At 47.5% G+C, this 17843-nt stretch overlaps 1 protein-coding gene across 2 annotated transcripts in view; it reads left to right on the top strand.

The window, feature by feature from the left end:
* Nucleotides 1–17613, top strand: part of PROSER2 (proline and serine rich 2) — a 47396-nt gene extending 29783 nt beyond the window's left edge. For both annotated transcript variants that reach the window (XM_040451456.1, XM_040451455.1), the window contains 2 exons: nucleotides 12309–12561; nucleotides 14600–17613. In XM_040451456.1, the coding sequence (XP_040307390.1) occupies nucleotides 12309–12561; nucleotides 14600–15633 (1287 nt within the window). In that variant the 3' untranslated portion in view covers nucleotides 15634–17613. The remainder of the gene's footprint in view (nucleotides 1–12308; nucleotides 12562–14599) is intronic.
* The last annotated feature ends 230 nt before the right edge of the window (nucleotides 17614–17843 follow it).

Raw genomic sequence — 17843 nt, 5'->3', positions numbered from 1 at the left:
CGTTTAAAGCCATGTCGGGAAGGCCACAGAGGCTGATTTCTCTGTGCTGCTGTCTGCCCCTGTTCTGCCTCAGCTGTGGGACAGTGGTTATGGGGGGGGGGGGGGCGGCGGGAGGGGATGTCTCTCATCAGCTTAGGTTATTAAATCAGCAAAGCCTGACTCAAGCATCTGGAAGGTCATTTTTGGTGTGTGTAAAAAGAAAATGCGAACATCACATCACACTCAGCCAAAACAACTACTCTAGGCTGCCCACCTAAGAGACTGGCCGTGAAGAGATCTTGGTTCACTTCAAGAATATTTTTAGCCATCGTAATCTTGTTCATGATTTTCTTTTTGTCTAGAATAGAGATGAGTTCTACTACTTCTTTTTTCTCCCTCATGAGGAGTTACCACAATTGTCTCAGTGTGCAGTAGTTAAGCCACATTTCTTTGTTTAAAAGAAAAAAGAAAAGAAAAAAGCCTCAGAACTTAATTAATTCAGTAGTGTTTTAGGCAGGCGTTATTTTAGTAGGAGTAGGGCTCCTCAACTTTCTTGTTCAGCCAAACAGAGGGTTTTTTTTTTTCCGCTCCACACTCCCCCCAGAATGAAACTTCTGTCCCAAATCGGCACTCCCATAGGTGTATCGAGGATTGTTGACTTTTAGAACTGTTGGTAACTTTCGTTATAAAAGTCCGTCACCCGTGGCACCTGGCTGGCTCAGTTGGTAGAACATTTGACTCTTGATCTCGGGGTTGTAAGTTCAAGCCCCAGGTGGGGTGTAGAGATTAAAATAAGATCTTAAATAAGATCTTCAAAGTCTCTCATCCAGCTTATCTGGATGTTCCTCTCAGAGCTCCGCTGGGACTGGCAGACCTTTCTCCTGTCATCTTCATGTAGGAGCATACAGATGTCAGCAACACCAGGACTTTGTCTTTCTCACAGGAGACACGTATAGCACGCTTGGCAATTACTTAAGTAGATTTAGCGTTTTGAATTTTCTGGTTTGAATATAGTAGAGATTATTTCTTCACGATCATAATATACATATTAGGGGAGAAAAGTATATACTCTCACATTCTTGAAGCAAAACAGTGTTTCCCCGGGAGGCTGACAGACATTGCCTGATGCCAACATGCAGGGTCGAATGGGCAAGGTATGGTTCTCTACATAGTTCTTACAGGTCTGGAGATTTGTAGCCCAAACTGGTACATTACAAACACCACTGATAGAAAAGAAACTTAAAAAAATGTTCTGTTGCGAGCCCACCTCCTTCCAAACACTAGCACAAACTGGAGTTTTCTTCAGTTCGTTTCTTCCAGAGAAAGCTGCTGTTTTCGTTTGTCCTCGCTTCCTATCTTAGTTCTTTGGTGCTGAGTTAGCAAATGCCGCTTCCCAAAAGCACCAGGGACCCCCACTGCCGGGCCTCTGGCTTTCCTCCCTCCTCCACGTGAGCCACCAGCCTCCGGCCTTGCTTGCTGCTGCTGTTGTTTTTCAGTATGTGACAGCTGTACCGAGGAGTCATTCATATACCACACGGTTCACGCATTCAAAGTAGGCTAGTCAGTGGTTTTTAGTAGATTCACAGAGTTGTACAACCACCATCACAATCACATTTAAAACATTTTCATCACCGGGGCATCCTGGGTGGCTCAGTCGGCTGAGCGTCCGACTTCAGCTCGGGTCACGATCGCGAGGTTCACGGGTTCGAGCCCCGCGTCGGGCTTTGCGCTGACAGCGCAGAGCCTGCTTCAGATTCTCTGTCTCCCTCTCTCTCTGCCCCTCCCCCACTCACATTCTTTTTCTCTCTCTCTCTCTCAAAAATAATTAAACATTAAAAAAATTATTTTAACGTTTCCATCACCCCCAAAGATACCCCGTGCCCTTTAGCAGTCACTCCGTGTTTCCCTCCAGTTCCCTCTCACCTACTTCCTGGCTGTACACACTTGCCTGTTCCCACCTCTGTGCGCTCCACGCACTGCCTCTTCCTCAAGGCCCGTCTCCCTCTCTCGCATCCCTGCCTGGGGGATGGGCGGCACCAGCATCTCGGTGGGGGGGAGGAGGGAACAGGAGGAACAGACGGGGCATGTGCCCCTTTCCTGGCCCTGAAGACCCTGTTCCCTGCCCTCGGCACTGGGCTCTTCTCTGTTTCTGCCTTCTCCTCCCCTCCCAGGTGCAGGCAGAGGCCCGGTTCATGTGGAGGGCAGCTTCTTGTCTGGGGAATCAGGCATCAGACTGAACCCGCAGCTTTTTTGGGGGGGCCGTGCCCCACAGGTCAGCGTTCAAGGCCAGGCTGAGCACAGAGAAGGCGCGTGGGCACACACGCCAGGCTCACGGCCTGTACCAGCCTCTAGCCCCAGGGAGAGACCTCAGATGGGGTGAGGATGCGAGAATCTGAGTTTTTGAGGACCCCGGCCTCTGAGCTTGGATAAGTATGTCATTAGAAACAGAAATGAGGTGAACAAAGCAAAAAGCAAGAATAGACTAATTCTAGTCTCGGCCACGCCATGGAGTAGTTAGCAGCTGTATGACCCTCGGAGTCATTTCATTGCCTCTGAACCCGGCATCACATCTTCCAGTGAAGGAGCTGGACTGATTGATCGGTGTTATGTCTTTCGTCCTGTGGGTCCTGGAATCTGTCTCAGAACACAAAATGGTTGCGTAGGGCCTGCCCTTTCTAAGTCCATTTTCTTTTCTTTTTTTTTAATAATATATTTTTAAATGTTTGTTTATTTTCAGAGAGAGAGAGCACGAGTGCCCACAGGTGGGGAGGGGCAGAGAGAGAGAGAGAGAGTCCCCAGAGGCCTCCGCACTGTCAAGTGCAGACTCACTGTTGACACAGGGCTCGATCCCACGAGCCGTGGGATCATGACCTGAGCTGAAATCAAGAGTCGGACACTTAACTGACTGAGCCACCCAGGCACTCCCTAAGCCTATTTTCCAAATGAAATCTTACGTTGGGACTTCTTGCTTTGATGTTGGATTAGATCTGCGGGGGTTTTATGCTCTGTTCGTATTTTCACCCCTCACTTGGTGTCAGAAGTCGGCATGTGTCTTAAGCTGAAGGGCTGTTACAGGCCAGTTGCCCGTTTAATTTTACTGTCTGTACACCTAACCAAAGTAGATTCTCTAAGAAACTTGTGCATAGCCCTATTGAAACGCTGAATTGGGGAAGGCAAAGTAGGAGGAAGAGGGTAGAGAGCATTAATATATTTCCTCAGACGTTTTATTTGATTATGGTTGTTACCACTATCACATCATCCTAACCACCCGTGATGGTTGTAATTATTAATTCCAGGGGCCTCTGTTATGCTAAGAGCACTAGTGATTTTAGACTTGCAAGGTTTTTCTGTTCCATCACTGTGCTAAACCACTCCGCCTGGAGAGGAGACACATTTGACATGTCTTACAGTGAGTCTGGGGAAGCAGGAGAGTTAGGAGGCTGAGTGCTGAATGCATAGGGGACAGGGTGGTCTGGCAAGATGGAGGTATGTGGGGGAAAGATGAGGCAGGAATGCCCTACACCATACACTGTGACCCTCCAGATGATCCCACCAGTGTTCAAGAAATTCTAGAAAAATCACAAAATGAACGGTGTCGCTGGATTTCGGAGGAAGCTTTCCTGTTCTGGTTGGCAGAGGGACAAAGCAGACAGACGTGGCGAGGAGGCAGCTGACGTTTTGGTCACAGTGACGAGACAGCCTGTAAGCTCTGTGGGTGGTTCAGGGGTGCCTCCCACACAAGGCTCCTCTTTAAGGGTGAACACCCTGGTGGGGCTGCAGCTCTGGGTGAGGGACAGCTACGGGAGAGAAGCTAATAGGAGGTGCTGGTTCTCTGTTTTATTTGTTTCTCTCTTTTTTAAGTTTATTTATTATTTGTTTTGAGAGGGGGGGGTGTGGAGAGGCAATGAGGGAGGGGAAGAGAGAGCACGTGAGTGGGGGAGGGGCAGAGGCGAGGGAGAGAGAGAATCCCAGTCAGGCTTCATGTTGTCAGCACAGAGCCTGACGTGGCCTCCAACTCAGGAACCGTGAGATCATGACCTGAGCCAAAGTAGGACGCTTAACCAGCCGAGCCAACCAGGTGCCCCTGAGTCTACCCTTTAAATCTCTGTCAAATCTCGTCTCCTCCTCTGTTCCCATCACCCCTGCTCTAGTTTAGGTGACCCTTGAAGTCTCATCCAGGTTGCTTCCCGCATTCGCTGTTCCTCACACGATAGCCAACGTGACCTCTTCGGACACAGATATAACTGCCCCCCTGTGGTTGACTCTCACCCACTTCTTTCAGACTTTTGGTAGCTATCATTTCCTCCGCAAAGTTTTCCAGATCAGACCCCTTTCCCAACAGTGGGGATTGGTACCCATTTCCTTAACACCCTGTAGTCACCTCGTCAGAGCCATTTCTAGACTCTGAAGTAAATACCTGTTTTCCCATCTAAAGCCCTCTTTAGATGATCAACTAGACAGCAAGAACTTTATTTACACTGTTGTATTTACATTGCCCATGTTCAATAGATACTCAAATATTTGCATGTATGATTCAGTAGATGCTATGGAGTAGGCTGGAAGCGTGGTCACATTTAAATCGGACCATAGGGGCGCCTGGGTGGCTCAGTCGGTTGAGCGTCCGGCTTCGGCTCAGGTCATCATCTCACAGTCTGTGAGTTCGAGCCCCGCGTCGCGCTCTGGGCTGACAGCTCAGAGCCTGGAGCCTGCTTCTGATTCTGTGGCTCCCTCTCTCTCTGCCCCTCCCCTGCTCATGCTCTGCCTCTCTCTGTCTCAAAAATAAATAAAAACATTAAAATTTAAATAAATAAATAAATAAATAAATAAATAAATAAATAAATAAAGGATATTTAAGACCATAAAGGATAGTTAAGAGGTGGCTATGCAGGGACAGGCACTGATGATGTGAACACAGGCACAGGAGATGTCAGGTGGTTTGATCTGATTAGAGTACGGAGCAAGAGTTGGCAAACTACAGCCTGTGGACCAAATCTAGGCCCCCACCTGTGGTTTTTTGTTGTTGTTCTTTATATATTTTTGAGAGAGAGAGAGCAGACAGAGCATGAGCAGGGAGGGCCAGAGATAGAGGGAGACATAGAAACCAAAGCAGGCTCCAGGCTCTGAGCCATCAGCCCAGAGCCTGACATGGGGCTCGAACCCACAAACCGCGAGATCATTGACCCAAGCTGAAATTGGACATTCAGCTGACTGAGCCACCCAGGCACCCCTGGACCCTCACTGTCTTTGTAAAGATTTATTGTAACAAAGCTAGACCCGTTCGTTAACATACTGTACATTCACACTACATGGGCAGAGTTGAGTAGTTGCCATGGTATAGCCTGCAGAACCTAAAACATTTACTCCCTGTCCCCTTACGGAGGAAGTTACCACCCCTGCAGTAGAGGAGAAAGCGGAGAGCAGTAAAGAGATGAAATGTGAAAAGTAGGTAGGGCTGGATCCTGGAATTCTCAGAATAAAGTGTAAATTCCTTAGTCACATGTTCTGTAGATGACCATATTGGGTTTTTTAAAACCTATTTCTCTTTCCCTTGGCCCAGTGCTCAATAGAAGAGAGTCAGGGACGCTTTATGCCCATTTTCCCTCACAGTACCTTGCCCCTCTTCTAATGCCTTTCACACTGATCCTGTTTTTACAGGGAGTGTTGAAGTTTTCAGGGACTGTACACTGCTAGGTATGCAGACTGATAAAATTACACAGATCCCGTTAATATGAACCTGCTCTAATTTCAGCTAGAGAAAAAGTATTCTTAAACTCAGTCTTTCCTCCCCACCCCACCCCCAAAACATCTCAGGAAAAGTGGAGCAAAAAGATAAGCTAAGAACTAAAATTAAAATCCTAGGGCACATTGTTCCAAAAGTTGACATTTAAAAACATTTTTTTAATGTTTATTATTTAATTTTTGAAAGAGAGACAGAATGAGAGCAGGGGAGGGGCAGAGAGAAAGGGAGACACAGAATCCAAAGCAGACTCCAGGCTCTGAACTGTCAGCACAGAGCCCAAGGTGGGGCTCAAACCCACACATCGCAAGACCATCACCTGAGCCGAAGTCAGACGTTCAACCAACTGAGCCACCCAGGTGCTTGTAAAAGTTGACATTTGAAAAAGATATACACAAAACCTGATGGCAAAAAGAGGAAAATTCCAGGCCAGTCTGTCTTGTGAACAGAGATGCAGAAAGTCTAAACAAAATATTAGCAAATCAAATTCAGTGGTGTATAAAAAAGATAGCATCACAACCAGATTGGACGTGTTCCAAGAATGCAAGGTTGGTTTAATATTTGAAAATCAATCATTGCAGTTCAGCTCTTGGACAGAATAAAGGAGAAAAGGGATATGATCGTCTCTCCTCAGCCTCCTCGGCCACAGCATCCTTTATGTGGGGAGTTGTCCTGTACACTGTGGGATGTGGAACACCGCTCCTGGCCTCCACCCCCTAGATGCCAGCGGTGCCCACCCATCTGTGACAACCAGAAGTGCTTCCAGGCACTGCCAAATGCCCTGTGAAGGGGAACCTCTCCACCTGCTGAGAACGACTATAATACATAAAAAGAGATTTGACAAAATCCAAAACCCACTCATTATCTTAAAAACAAACACACTTCGGGCGCGCCTGGGTGGCTCAGTCGGTTGAGCGTCCGACTTCGGCTCAAGTCACGATCTCATAGTTTGTGAGTTCGAGCTCCATGTCGGGCTCTGTGCTGACAGCTCAGAGCCTGGAGTCTGCTTCGGATTCTGTGTCTCCTCTCTCTCTGCCCCACCCCCGCTCACGCTTTGTCTCACTCTGTTTCTCAAAAATAAATAAATGAAAAAAATAAAATGTTTAAACAGACAAACAAACACACTTGGGGCACCTGGGTGGCTCGGGCTGGGAAACTGCAAGACGTTCTCAAGAGAAGTCACAGAACCGGGGCGCCTGGGTGGTTCAGTCGGTTAAGCCGCCAACTTCGGCTCAGGTCATGATCTCGAGGTCCGTGAGTTCAAGCCCCGCGTCGGGCTCTGTGGTGACAGCTCAGAGCCTGGAGCCTGTTTCAGATTCTGTGTCTCCCTCTCTCTCTGACCCTCCCCCGTTCATGCTCTGTCTCTCTCTGTCTCAAAAATAAATAAATGTTAAAAAAAAATTTTTTTAAAGAGAAGTCACAGAACCAAATCAGTGCCTACCCAACATTAGCACATCAGTATTTCCCAGAGTGTATGTTAACACAGAGACTGGAGGCCCTTAATGTTCCTGATGCAGCAGATCTAAGGTGGGGCCCAAGCATTTGTAGTTCTAGGTGCTGTGGCTGCTGGTCGAAGGGCCACAGTGTGAGAGCCACTAATCTGAGTAAGTGAGGGCGTGTACCCTATTAGAGGAGTCAGAACGTTGGAAAATTCAGTTCTCCTCAAGTTGAGGAACTTCTGTGTAGTCCCCATTAAAGTCCCGGCAGAGGGTGTGTCTGTGTGTGTGTGTGTGTGTGTGTGTCTGTGTGTGTGTGTGTGTGTGTCTGTGTGTGTGTGTCTGTGTGTATCTGGGTGTCTGGAAACTGACAAGCTGATACTAAAATTTACATGGAAGTAAAAAGGGTCGAAAGAGCTATCACAGACTTAAAGACGAACAGCAGAACTGGAGGGCTTTAAACTACCAGATCTGGAGACTTGTAATAATTAAAACAATGTTTTAGGGGTTCCTCGGTGGCTCAGTCGGTTAAGCGACAGACTTGGGCTCAGGTCATGATCTCACATTTGTGAGCTCAAGCCCCACGTTCGGCTCTCTGCTGTCAATGCAGAGCCTGCTTCAGATCTTTGTCTCCCTCTCTTTCTGCCCCTCCCCTGCTCTTGCGTACACGTTTATTTTTCTCTCTCAAAAATAAACATTTTAAAAAAAGAAACACTGTATTAGTGGTATATGACTAGACAAGTAGACAAACAGATAAGAGAATTCATAAACAGACACGTACACTGTCATTTGACTTACAACCAAGGAATATGCAGTGTTCAGGGATAGTATTTTCAAGGTCCGGTGCTGGACAATTGGATGTCAACTTAGAAAACAATGAGGGGCACCTGGGTGGCTCAGTCTGTTAAGCATCTGACTCCTGATTTCCATACAGGTCATGATCTCGTGGTTGTGAGTTCGAGCCCCGCGGCAGGCTGTGCACTGACAGTTTGGAGCCTGCTTGGGATTCTCTCTCCCCCTCTCTCCTGCTTGCCTGCTATCTCTCTCTCTCCAAAATAAATAAATAAATAAATAAACATTAAAAAAAGAAAGAAGACAATGACTCTTGACCTCACGCCATACATAAAAGTTCATTCCAGATTAATTGTCGCACTGAATATGGAAAGTTAAAAATAACGCTTCTAGAATAAAACAGGTGAGTTTCTCCATGACCATGGAGTTGGTAGTGGTTTCCTAAATAGGACACAAAAAACTCTAACCATGAAACATTATGCTACATTAAAATTAAGGACTAGCCATCACAAGACTCCCATTAAGAGAGAGAAAAGGAGGGGCGCCTGGGTGGCGCAGTCGGTTAAGCGTCCGACTTCAGCCAGGTCACGATCTCGCGGTCCGTGAGTTCGAGCCCCGCGTCGGGCTCTAGGCTGATGGCTCAGAGCCTGGAGCCTGTTTCCGATTCTGTGTCTCCCTCTCTCTCTGCCCCTCCCCCGTTCATGCTCTGTCTCTCTCTGTCCCAAAAATAAATAAAACGTTGAAAAATAAAAATAAAAAAAAAAAAGAGAGAGAAAAGGGAAGCTAGTGAGTAGTGGCCGATACTTCCAATAAATATTTCCAGTAAAAGATTTCTATCTAGTATGTATAGTCCTGTATTTTTAAAAAGACAACTGGATAGAAAAATAGGCAAAAGATTTGAACAGGCACTTCGTACGAGGATCTCCAAGTGGCCAGTTAAGTATCATGGGGAAAAAACATGGCCCAACACTGTTCATCTTCTTGGGAACGGACCGGACATCAGAATGAGATTCACGTATGCCAGCTGCATGGGGAGAACAAGCAGGCGTGCCCATGGGAGTCACACTGGGACAGGCATTTTGGAGAACTGTTTGTATCTACCATAATGGACACATATCTGTGACCCAGCACTTGTATATAGGTTTATATCTGGTGGATGTGTATTGCTCATTCTCCCGAGCCACATTCTGCTCTGTCTCCTGACCCAACCCATGCTGTGGATCTCTCTCCAGAGACTTTCCATTCTGTCTGCCCACCAAACCCGGCTGCAGACAGGTGCCTTTCCCTGAATCCTCCGGCCTTGAGGATTAAGCTAATACAGTCAAGCCCGGTGGAGACATTTGCATGTATTCTTGGGTTAATTATACCAAAAACAAATGGATGCCTTAAACGAAAGAACGGTCACTAAATCTGTGGAGCCAGCAGGCTCTGGGATGGTCTGGGAGTCAGGTGCTTTGGGCGGGCTGGCGGGCATTTGCGTAACCGCTCAGATCCCAGTGTGAAAAGCATTCTCCTGCACCGCCTGGGTCAGCTCTTAACTGAGTTTGCTTCCACACCTTTTCTGTTGTTTTATCAAAGTTCACACTCCTAGAGGGTCAAGTAGCTTCAAAGTGTTATGAAAAGCACCCCTCCCCCAACTTCCTACTCACTAGAGGACACGACTTTTAACTCCTACCCATTTGTTATTTGCTTTCTAATTGACATTTTACTCTATATCCTCCCAGTATTTTATGTATGTGGGTATATATTAAGTATGCACATACTTGAGAGACAACTCTTACTTTCCATCTGCATTTTTCTCACTTAGCATTACATTGTTCGGAAAACACCATTTAAGATTCCTGTGTAATATTCTGTCTGTGAATGTGCCTTGATTTGTTTAACCATACCCTTATTGCTGGACATTTTTTTTAATGTTTATTTATTTATTTTGAGAGAGAGCGAGGGAGTAAAGGAGATGCAGAGAGAGGGAGAGAGAGAATCCCAAGCAGGCTCCATACTGTTAGCACAGAGCCTGATGCAGGGCTCGATCTCACAACCACGAGATCATGACCAGAGCAGAAATCAAAGAGTCAGACGCTTAACCAGCTGAGCCACCCAGGCACCCCTGGACATTTTTGTTCTCTCACTACTGTGAATATGAATATAATTAATATATATGCGTGTGTGTGTGTGTGTGTGTGTGTGTATGTGGGTGTGTGTATGTGTGCACATTACTCTAGGTAAATGGGTTCATAGATATGTGATTTTTCTCATAACCATAGTTTTCTATGGTTAATAACCTTTCGGGTTTTATTTGCTTGCTTTGTGCTCTCAGCCCTCTGGCTTGCTGTGCATCAGACTGGTTGTTGTCTGCACGGCTGACGTCCCGGGGATGTCAGTTGAGTCCCGAGATCCCCTATGGCTTTCTCTCGTCCTCCCCTGGTCCTGTGTTGTTTCTTGGTTTACTCCCTTGTCTAGGGGAAAACCACATTCCCCTACCACCCTGCAGAAGCTTTCTGAGAAAGGCATATGTGGGGGATGCACTGTGTAGACCTCACGTGTCTTAAAACATCTTTATTCTACCATAACCTTAATTTGGTTAGGCGTAGAATTCTAGTTCTCTGTTCACTCCGAATCTTAAAGGAATCATGACACTATCTTCTGGCTTCCTGCTGAGAAGTCTGTTGCTGTTCTGATTCCTGGTCTTTTGTTTTGTGACCTGTTTTTTCTCTCTGGGGAGCTTTCACGATCTTGCCCTCCGGTGTAAGTGTCCTGAGATTTCACAGGGACGTCCCTCAGCCCTCATAGGTCTGTTTCATTCTTGTTCATTAGATTTTCTGATGGCCCCTTTACATTCGGAAACTCAGGTCTCTCAGCCCAGGGGCCCCTCCTTATTTTACTTACTTATTTTGATTACCTTCTTCCCCTCTACTTTTCTGATTTATCTTTCTGGAGCTCTCATTATTTCAGATGTTGGCCCTCCCATACTTATCCTCTGATTTTCTTATCTTCCTTATTTTAAAACAAATTTTGACTATTTGTTTTACTTTACTAGTTTCTCCACTTTACCTTGTAGGCTTTTATTTCGTTTTTCAGTCCTGTGGTCCAAGTGTTAATTTCGAAGAGCTGTGTTTTTGTCTTGTGGGTTTTTTTTTAAAATAAGATCATATTCTTGATGGATTCAGTATCTCCACAACTCTCTGAGGATATGAATGGTAATCTTGTTGAAATTGTCATCATTCTGCATAGTTTGTTTTTCTAAATTGCTTTCTTTTCCTTTTTGTCTGTTCGGCTGCGTCTTTCATGGTGAGACTCCGTGATCCTTAGGGGTGTGCACATGTTTAAGAGGAGAACGTTGAGAAGCTGGTCAGAAATCAGGGGGTTTGTTGACTGTCCTCTCCCCTGTAGGGGCATGTGGCTGAGCTGCTTTGTTGGGGAGCCCATGGTGTCAGCCCCTTTGGCCCTTGGATTCAGATACCTCAGGGAAGACTTCCAGACTTCAGTCCAGAGGGCATCAGGTTGGCTTCCTTTACTGCTTGTTTTCATTGTGGTCTCTCACTGTCAACTCTGCTTCAGATCCCTCTTTTACCTTCTTTTAAAAAACATCTAGTTTTCTGCCGGGATGACCTCATTCCTGCTGAACCACTTCTGCTCTTTATTCAGAAGTGGCCCTTCCTCTTGGCCCTCTTGGCCCCGCTCCCAGTACTTTCAGCACCTGCGGTGGGGGGGGTGGCGAGGGGCTCCCTTGTACTCAGCAGGTGGGTGACCGGCTTCCCACAGCTGCTAAAAATCAGATTCCTTGGTTCTCCAGAGTCGGCTGCACCTGTCCTGAGGCTGCCTAACTTCCCACACTCTGTTACTGCTGTCTCTTTTCCTCTGCTTTTTTGTCTTTGTGATTGGTGCCTTCCAACAAAAATGAATCCCATTATTGTTTTCGTGAGGTTTCTGGAGGAAAGGAAGCTAAATATGTGCATTCATGGCCACTGTCTTTATCCAAAGATGTCCCCCACTGCTATTGTGGGAAGACATCAGAGAGCAGGAAGTTGAGAACAGTGTTCCTTCCCAAGGAGGCTTGGAGAAGAATTCTTTTTCTGTCATTGACTCCCTAGGAGCCATAAGACTGGAGTTAATAATAGATTCGAAGACCTGCTACAGTTTCTTGGCAGCGTTCTTTTTCACGCAGGTACCACGGGGAGGACACAGGCACGGGTTTGTCAGTGGGGCCACCTGAATGGCAGATCCTCCCCGATGGGACTTGTAGAGGGACGCGGATTCCACCCAGGGCTCTGCAAGAGATCCTGACTTTGTCATGGCTTCTCTCTTCAGCAAAACAACTGTTTGCTTTCTCCCTTCCGTTCCCAACCCCCACACCCGTTACACAGGATGATGAGAGCCTCAAGTACCTGACACATGAGGAAAAGGATGTCATCCTGTTTTTTGAAGAGACTATTGATTCCCTGGAAGATGATTGTGAGGAGCAAGTCCTGTGTGACAGCGGCGTGCACTCCCACTCTCCAGGGTCTCTGGACGAGAGCGCTTCCAGTCACTCGGAGCCAGGAGATGTCATCGATTTAGTGCAGCCGGCACCTGAGGAGGGGGAACCCGAGCTCCTCCCGGCTGCGACTGAGACAGCAGGTGAGGAGCAAAGCCCAGTCCCCAGCCTCTGACTCGGTTCGTTAGTGTCGTTCGGGACACTGTGGTCTTCCCGTGTGTGTGCCAGTGTGGACGCTGTGGGGGTTTTTGCAGGGTGGAGTTTGAGTGTCCAACCAGTAGATGCTTTCGTAGCATATTAGGAGATAACACATGAAGGGAAAGTTCAAAGGAACTAGGATAAAGAATGAGACTGGCAGACCATACGAATCTATTTCATATACAGTAAAACCTTGGTTTGTGAGCATAATTCGTTCCAGAAACATGCTTGTAATCCAAAGCACTCGTATATCAAAGCGAATTTCAAGAACCATTGGCTCGGTTGTGATCATGTGATGTTCAGCATCACGTGCTACTGATATCAGTCTTGCTCATTTATTAAGTTAAAATTTATTGGAAACGTTTGCTTGTCTTGGGGCGCCTGGGTGGCTCAGTCGGTTAAGTGTCCAACTTCAGCTCAGGTCATGATCTCGCGGCTTTTGAGTCTGAGCCCCGTGTCAGGCTCTGTGCTGACAGATAGCTCAGAGCCTGGAGCCTGCTTCCGATTCTGTGTCTCCCTCTCTCTCTGCCCCACCCCTGCTCGCACTCTGTCTCTCAAAAATGAATAACATTTTTTTAATATTGAAAAAAAAAAGAAGCGTTTGCTCATCTTGTGGAACACTCGCAGAACATGTTACTTGGCAACCCAAGGCTTTACTGTATAGTAAAAAGAAAGAAAGAAAATTGGAATTGACTTCCAGGTATAACAATTCATTCTACAAACAGAACATACAAAGTTCTGTTTATATATCTATTTTAGCCTGTGAGGTTTGATCTCAGATTTTGAACAATCTTATGCCCCCTCTTTCTATGGCATGACTTCCCAAGGTGGGAGTATTTGGGCTACAAAGTTAGCTGGTTCAGGAAAACAGGAAAAGGGCAGCAAGAGTTTGGCTTAGTGTCTACTTTGCAGGTCTGTTGGATTCAGGGCAGCCTCAAAGGAGAGGCGTGCTTTTTGTCCTTTGAGTGCTGTGAGAAGAGCAAGGGGGTGGATGAGGTGGGATTGTCTTGCACTGTTTCTCCTGACTGGAAAAGATGTTGGAAATAAACATAGCAAGGGGATAAGAATTAGAAAGGAGGAGGGAAAAACAGAAGGGAAAGTATTTTGGCTCTTACTGCAAAATACTGCCATTTGTCACAAGCGTCTAGAAATACTTTTTCTCCCTCTGTGTGCGTGTGTGCACGCGCGTGAGGCTGTGCATTACACCGATTTCACAGACTGGGGTTCCAGACTCCAGATGAGGAGCTTAGTTTACAGCCGTGTCTTCAAAGAAGAGACTTAATTACAGATGTCCCGTTTGTATCACACGTCTTTGAAGTGTAGTTCCTAAAATGCACTTGAACCTGCTGGTCATTTAAAAGTGCCAGATCATCTGCTTGTGCCAAGGAAAACACTTATGGAGAGAAAGCCGCCTTGCCCATCAGTGTCTAACATGATACTTCCACAGCGGTTTTAAGTGCCTGCCCCAGCAGGCGTTGGGTGAGATTCTGAGGATACAGGGATAAAAATTAGACACGGCTTACAGTTTTGCAGTGGGAGACAGATGCGTGATTGTAAGTGCAAATAGTGTTGGGTGACCTGCGATCTGTATCTGTTTAGGCGGAGGAGGATGCCACCCGTCCGTCCCGTCTCCATTTTCCCTCGGTGACACCCCCTCCCAGGAGGGTTATGGTTCCCTCCTGTTTACTCGCCTCTTTAGAAGCCTGCGTGCGCGTGCGCGGTGTGCGTCCCAGGTCCCGAGCATTCAGACGCGAGTCTTTCACCATCACTGATCGGTTCCTTCTCGCCAAGTAGGGGGTGAGACTCACCCAGGACCTTCTCCTTCACTGTTCCAGGGAGTTTAGGTGACAGGGGGTGCTGCCGCTGACAATGGCATTATGTCCCCCTTGGGGGGGCGGGGCTCTTAAATTCAGCGAGAAGGCAATGGGATGCATTTATTTTTACGTAAGGTGGTAGCTTATGAAGATTCTGCCTCCTTTTCAGGGGCTGGCCCTGCCGGGAAGGAAGACAGTCCTGTCTTCGAATGCGGGAAACCAGAAGCCCAGGGTCGTCCATCACCAGACCCCGAGGCTCCAGAGGCCCCTCCTGTGCTGCCCTCCCAGCCGGTGGCCGCCCCGGCGACAGAGCCCCCCAGGAGAGAGCTGCCGGCCTCCGCTGCTCCCGCGGAGCACCCCAAACTGCCCCGCTCCGTTCCCACCCCCCTGGTTATCGCTCAGAAAATGTCCGAGAAGTTGGCGGGAAGTGAAACATTTTCACCGGCGTCCCCCACCGAAGAGGGCAGGCCCGGGGAGTGGAGGACGCTGCCCTCGGCGACCCCTCGGACGGGGGGCCGCCTCCCGTGGCACAGACACCCGGCGCAGCCGGCGCCCAAGGTTCACCGCTTCCCCAGCAACATCAGCGTGACCAACAGCGCAGGGAAGGAGTTCAACAAGACCATCTCCAGGGCGGCGGTCAGCGTGCAGGAGCGGAAGGCCCGGGTGTTGGCCAACATCAACGGGGTCTCTTTCCTGTCCCCGGGGGACCCTGAAGGCCGGGCCCCCGGGGGTGACCTCGCGGAGCAGGGGAGCAGCGGCTCTCCGGAGCAGGGGCCGCGTGGCCGGAGCGAGGCCGGCCCCGTCCACTTAGCCGTGTCCGTGCAGGCCGGCGGGCAGCCCGGCGCTCAGCGGTCCCGAGGCGTGCAGACGGAACGGTCCCCACCGCTGGCCAACGGCTTCCAGAGCATCCACGACGTCCTGAAGAGCGAGCCCAGTGCCTTCGTCTCGACCGGAAAAACTGTCACCTTCCGTCCAGACCCGGCTCTCACCAGCAAACTCGCTCGCCAGGACGCCAGCAAGAGCTTTTATGAGCACCGGCAGCCGGACTGCGGCCAGGATGCTAGGAAGCGGTCAGGTTCACTGCCCAGGGCTGTGGGCTTCAGACCCCAGGGCATCACCGTCCAGTTCTCTGGCCGCGGTTCCACGGAGGAGGCCCGCCGGGAGGCCCTGCGGAAGCTCGGCCTCCTCAAGGAGAACTTGTGATGGAGAATGAGACTGGGGCTGGGGAGGCTGGGTGGCCGGGGCAGGGGGTGTGCACGTAAGGGGTGGAGCAACAGCCCTCGTGCTGTGCCCTGTGCAGGGCGACACGTGACAGGTGCCAGGACTCCGTGGTCTGGGCCGAGGGACTGGGGACAGTAAGTGCCACCCGGCTCTGTGGCCGCATCTGAGTAGGAATAGCCTTCTGTGAAAGACATTCCGGCCCCATATCTTGTCTTCCTTTTTCCGGGGGCTCAGAGAATAACCGTTAACACCCGAAATGCCATCCTATCTTTTGAGGATTCAGAAGGAGGGGGATTGGGTCTGATTTGTTATTCTTCAGTCTCTAATGTTGACTTTTATCCCAAGGACATGACACGCAAGCCAGTTTAGGTCTCTTACACTCAGTTATCTATGACAGGGATCTCCCCCTCCTTTTCTAAGAAAATAAAAACGAAATGCCTGTTTAATTTTCGTAATGTCTTCAAATACTTCTTTGGGTCTTCTGTTTGGTTCTGAAGGATAAAGGATGGTGTGTTAGCCCTAGACGTGCCTTTGTTTCTGGGTAGAATTTGGTTTGCCTGTTTTTTAATTGAAAATTGAAATGAAACCTTTAGAGTATGATTTACTATAATTTTGAGTTCTGGGAGTGGAATGGAAAAGGGTGGATTTGGAAAAGGTGGTAATTTTCAGAAAGCAAGTCTGATCAGACCGTGGGGGCCATGTCACTGGGGGATACGTGGATGAGTGTGTATTGTGTATATACGTGTACATAATATGTGTTTATAGAAGCCCATGTGCGCGCGCACACACACACACACACACACACACAGGTATCGTATGTGCACACACACACATTCCTTAGTACACATACATAAACTTCTTAAAACCCTATCAAGTGACTACATGATGCGAGGCATGCCTTCCCGTTCCCTTGAGAGATGCTGCTGTCCCAGCTGTGATGGGTGACATCGAGACTGGCACCTTGAAAAGGGCACATCTCCATAATCAAAGTGCTTCCTCCTCACCCATAAGTTGCTCTGTACACAAGGAGAGTAATAGCCCAGGTAGGCTTCCAGATAAGCAGACAGTTCCTTCTTTAGAGAAGAACACTTTTAAGAGATGTATCACCAAATTTTAACCTGCTTTCAGCTTATCACCCAATTTTAGTTGTGCCTGTTCCAAGGCAGCTACCGAACAGACGGAAACAAAGAAATTCTTAAGACCCCTTCGTGTCCTGGGAGCGAGACCTTGGGATTAGTTTTCGAGGGGAAAAAGCAGCAAACTGGTTTACACAATGTGAAAAGAACTGTATTCTCCCAGACTATGTTTTACAAGCTGAGTTGTAGCCACGAGCATTATTAAAACTATTTAAGGCTGGAGTCTTAAGCCTCTAAAAATAGACTGGGAAGGGCCATGCTTTTAAGTCACGCCCCTCTGTTATTCTGTCTCAGCCAGTGTCACAGAATCAGTTTCTTCCTGTTGAGTATTATTTCAGTTCATACTTTTAAATGTGCTGTGAAGTGCGTCCTTTATAGTATTCGTATATAGTATGTCTCTGCCTTATAGCAAGTTACATAAAATGATTGTCATTTTTTCCCTTAGAACTATAGTTTTTAGTGTCTCATCCGGCCCGTGTCCTCCTGAAATAATCTTACAGACTCTTGATGGATTTAATTTAAATAGGTGCTTTGATTTTTTTGGTTTTGAAAATAGTTTTTATTGTACTCCTATTTATGTTGGATTTGTTTGAAGAAGTCTTGAGGGATGTAGTACCTTTTTACAAAGTGAGATGCCATACATGGTGTTTCAAATTAGAGGGTCTTGATTATGGCTGACATTTTAAACATCCTTTAAATACGAGGATTATCTCTTTTAAGTTATCCTATGACTTCATTGTGATTAAGGTGAACTTGACTATATAGGAGTATATTTGTTCTCATAATGACATTTTTGGAAAAATAAATGTAGAGATTTAAGTATAAACAGCTTTGTTTTTGCATTTTATACTTACGCTCAGTTATTTTAAGTGGTTATAACCTTTCCTTCTATTTATTCATAATTATACTGGCTATTACTCTGGTCATTTCTTGGGCCCCGAACCCTAGTAATTAAAGCCATGTTTTGTATGAGGCTCAAATTACAGCTGCTGATGAACTAACTCCTGTATGTGTGCGTATCACATTAACAAAAACATCTAGTTTGCAAAGAGGCAT

Source organism: Herpailurus yagouaroundi, unplaced genomic scaffold, assembly GCF_014898765.1.
Source record: "Herpailurus yagouaroundi ecotype Mexico unplaced genomic scaffold, PumYag 203, whole genome shotgun sequence".
In the NCBI taxonomy this organism is placed as follows: Eukaryota; Metazoa; Chordata; class Mammalia; order Carnivora; family Felidae; genus Herpailurus; species Herpailurus yagouaroundi.
This window is presented reverse-complemented; position numbering and strand designations above follow the sequence as displayed.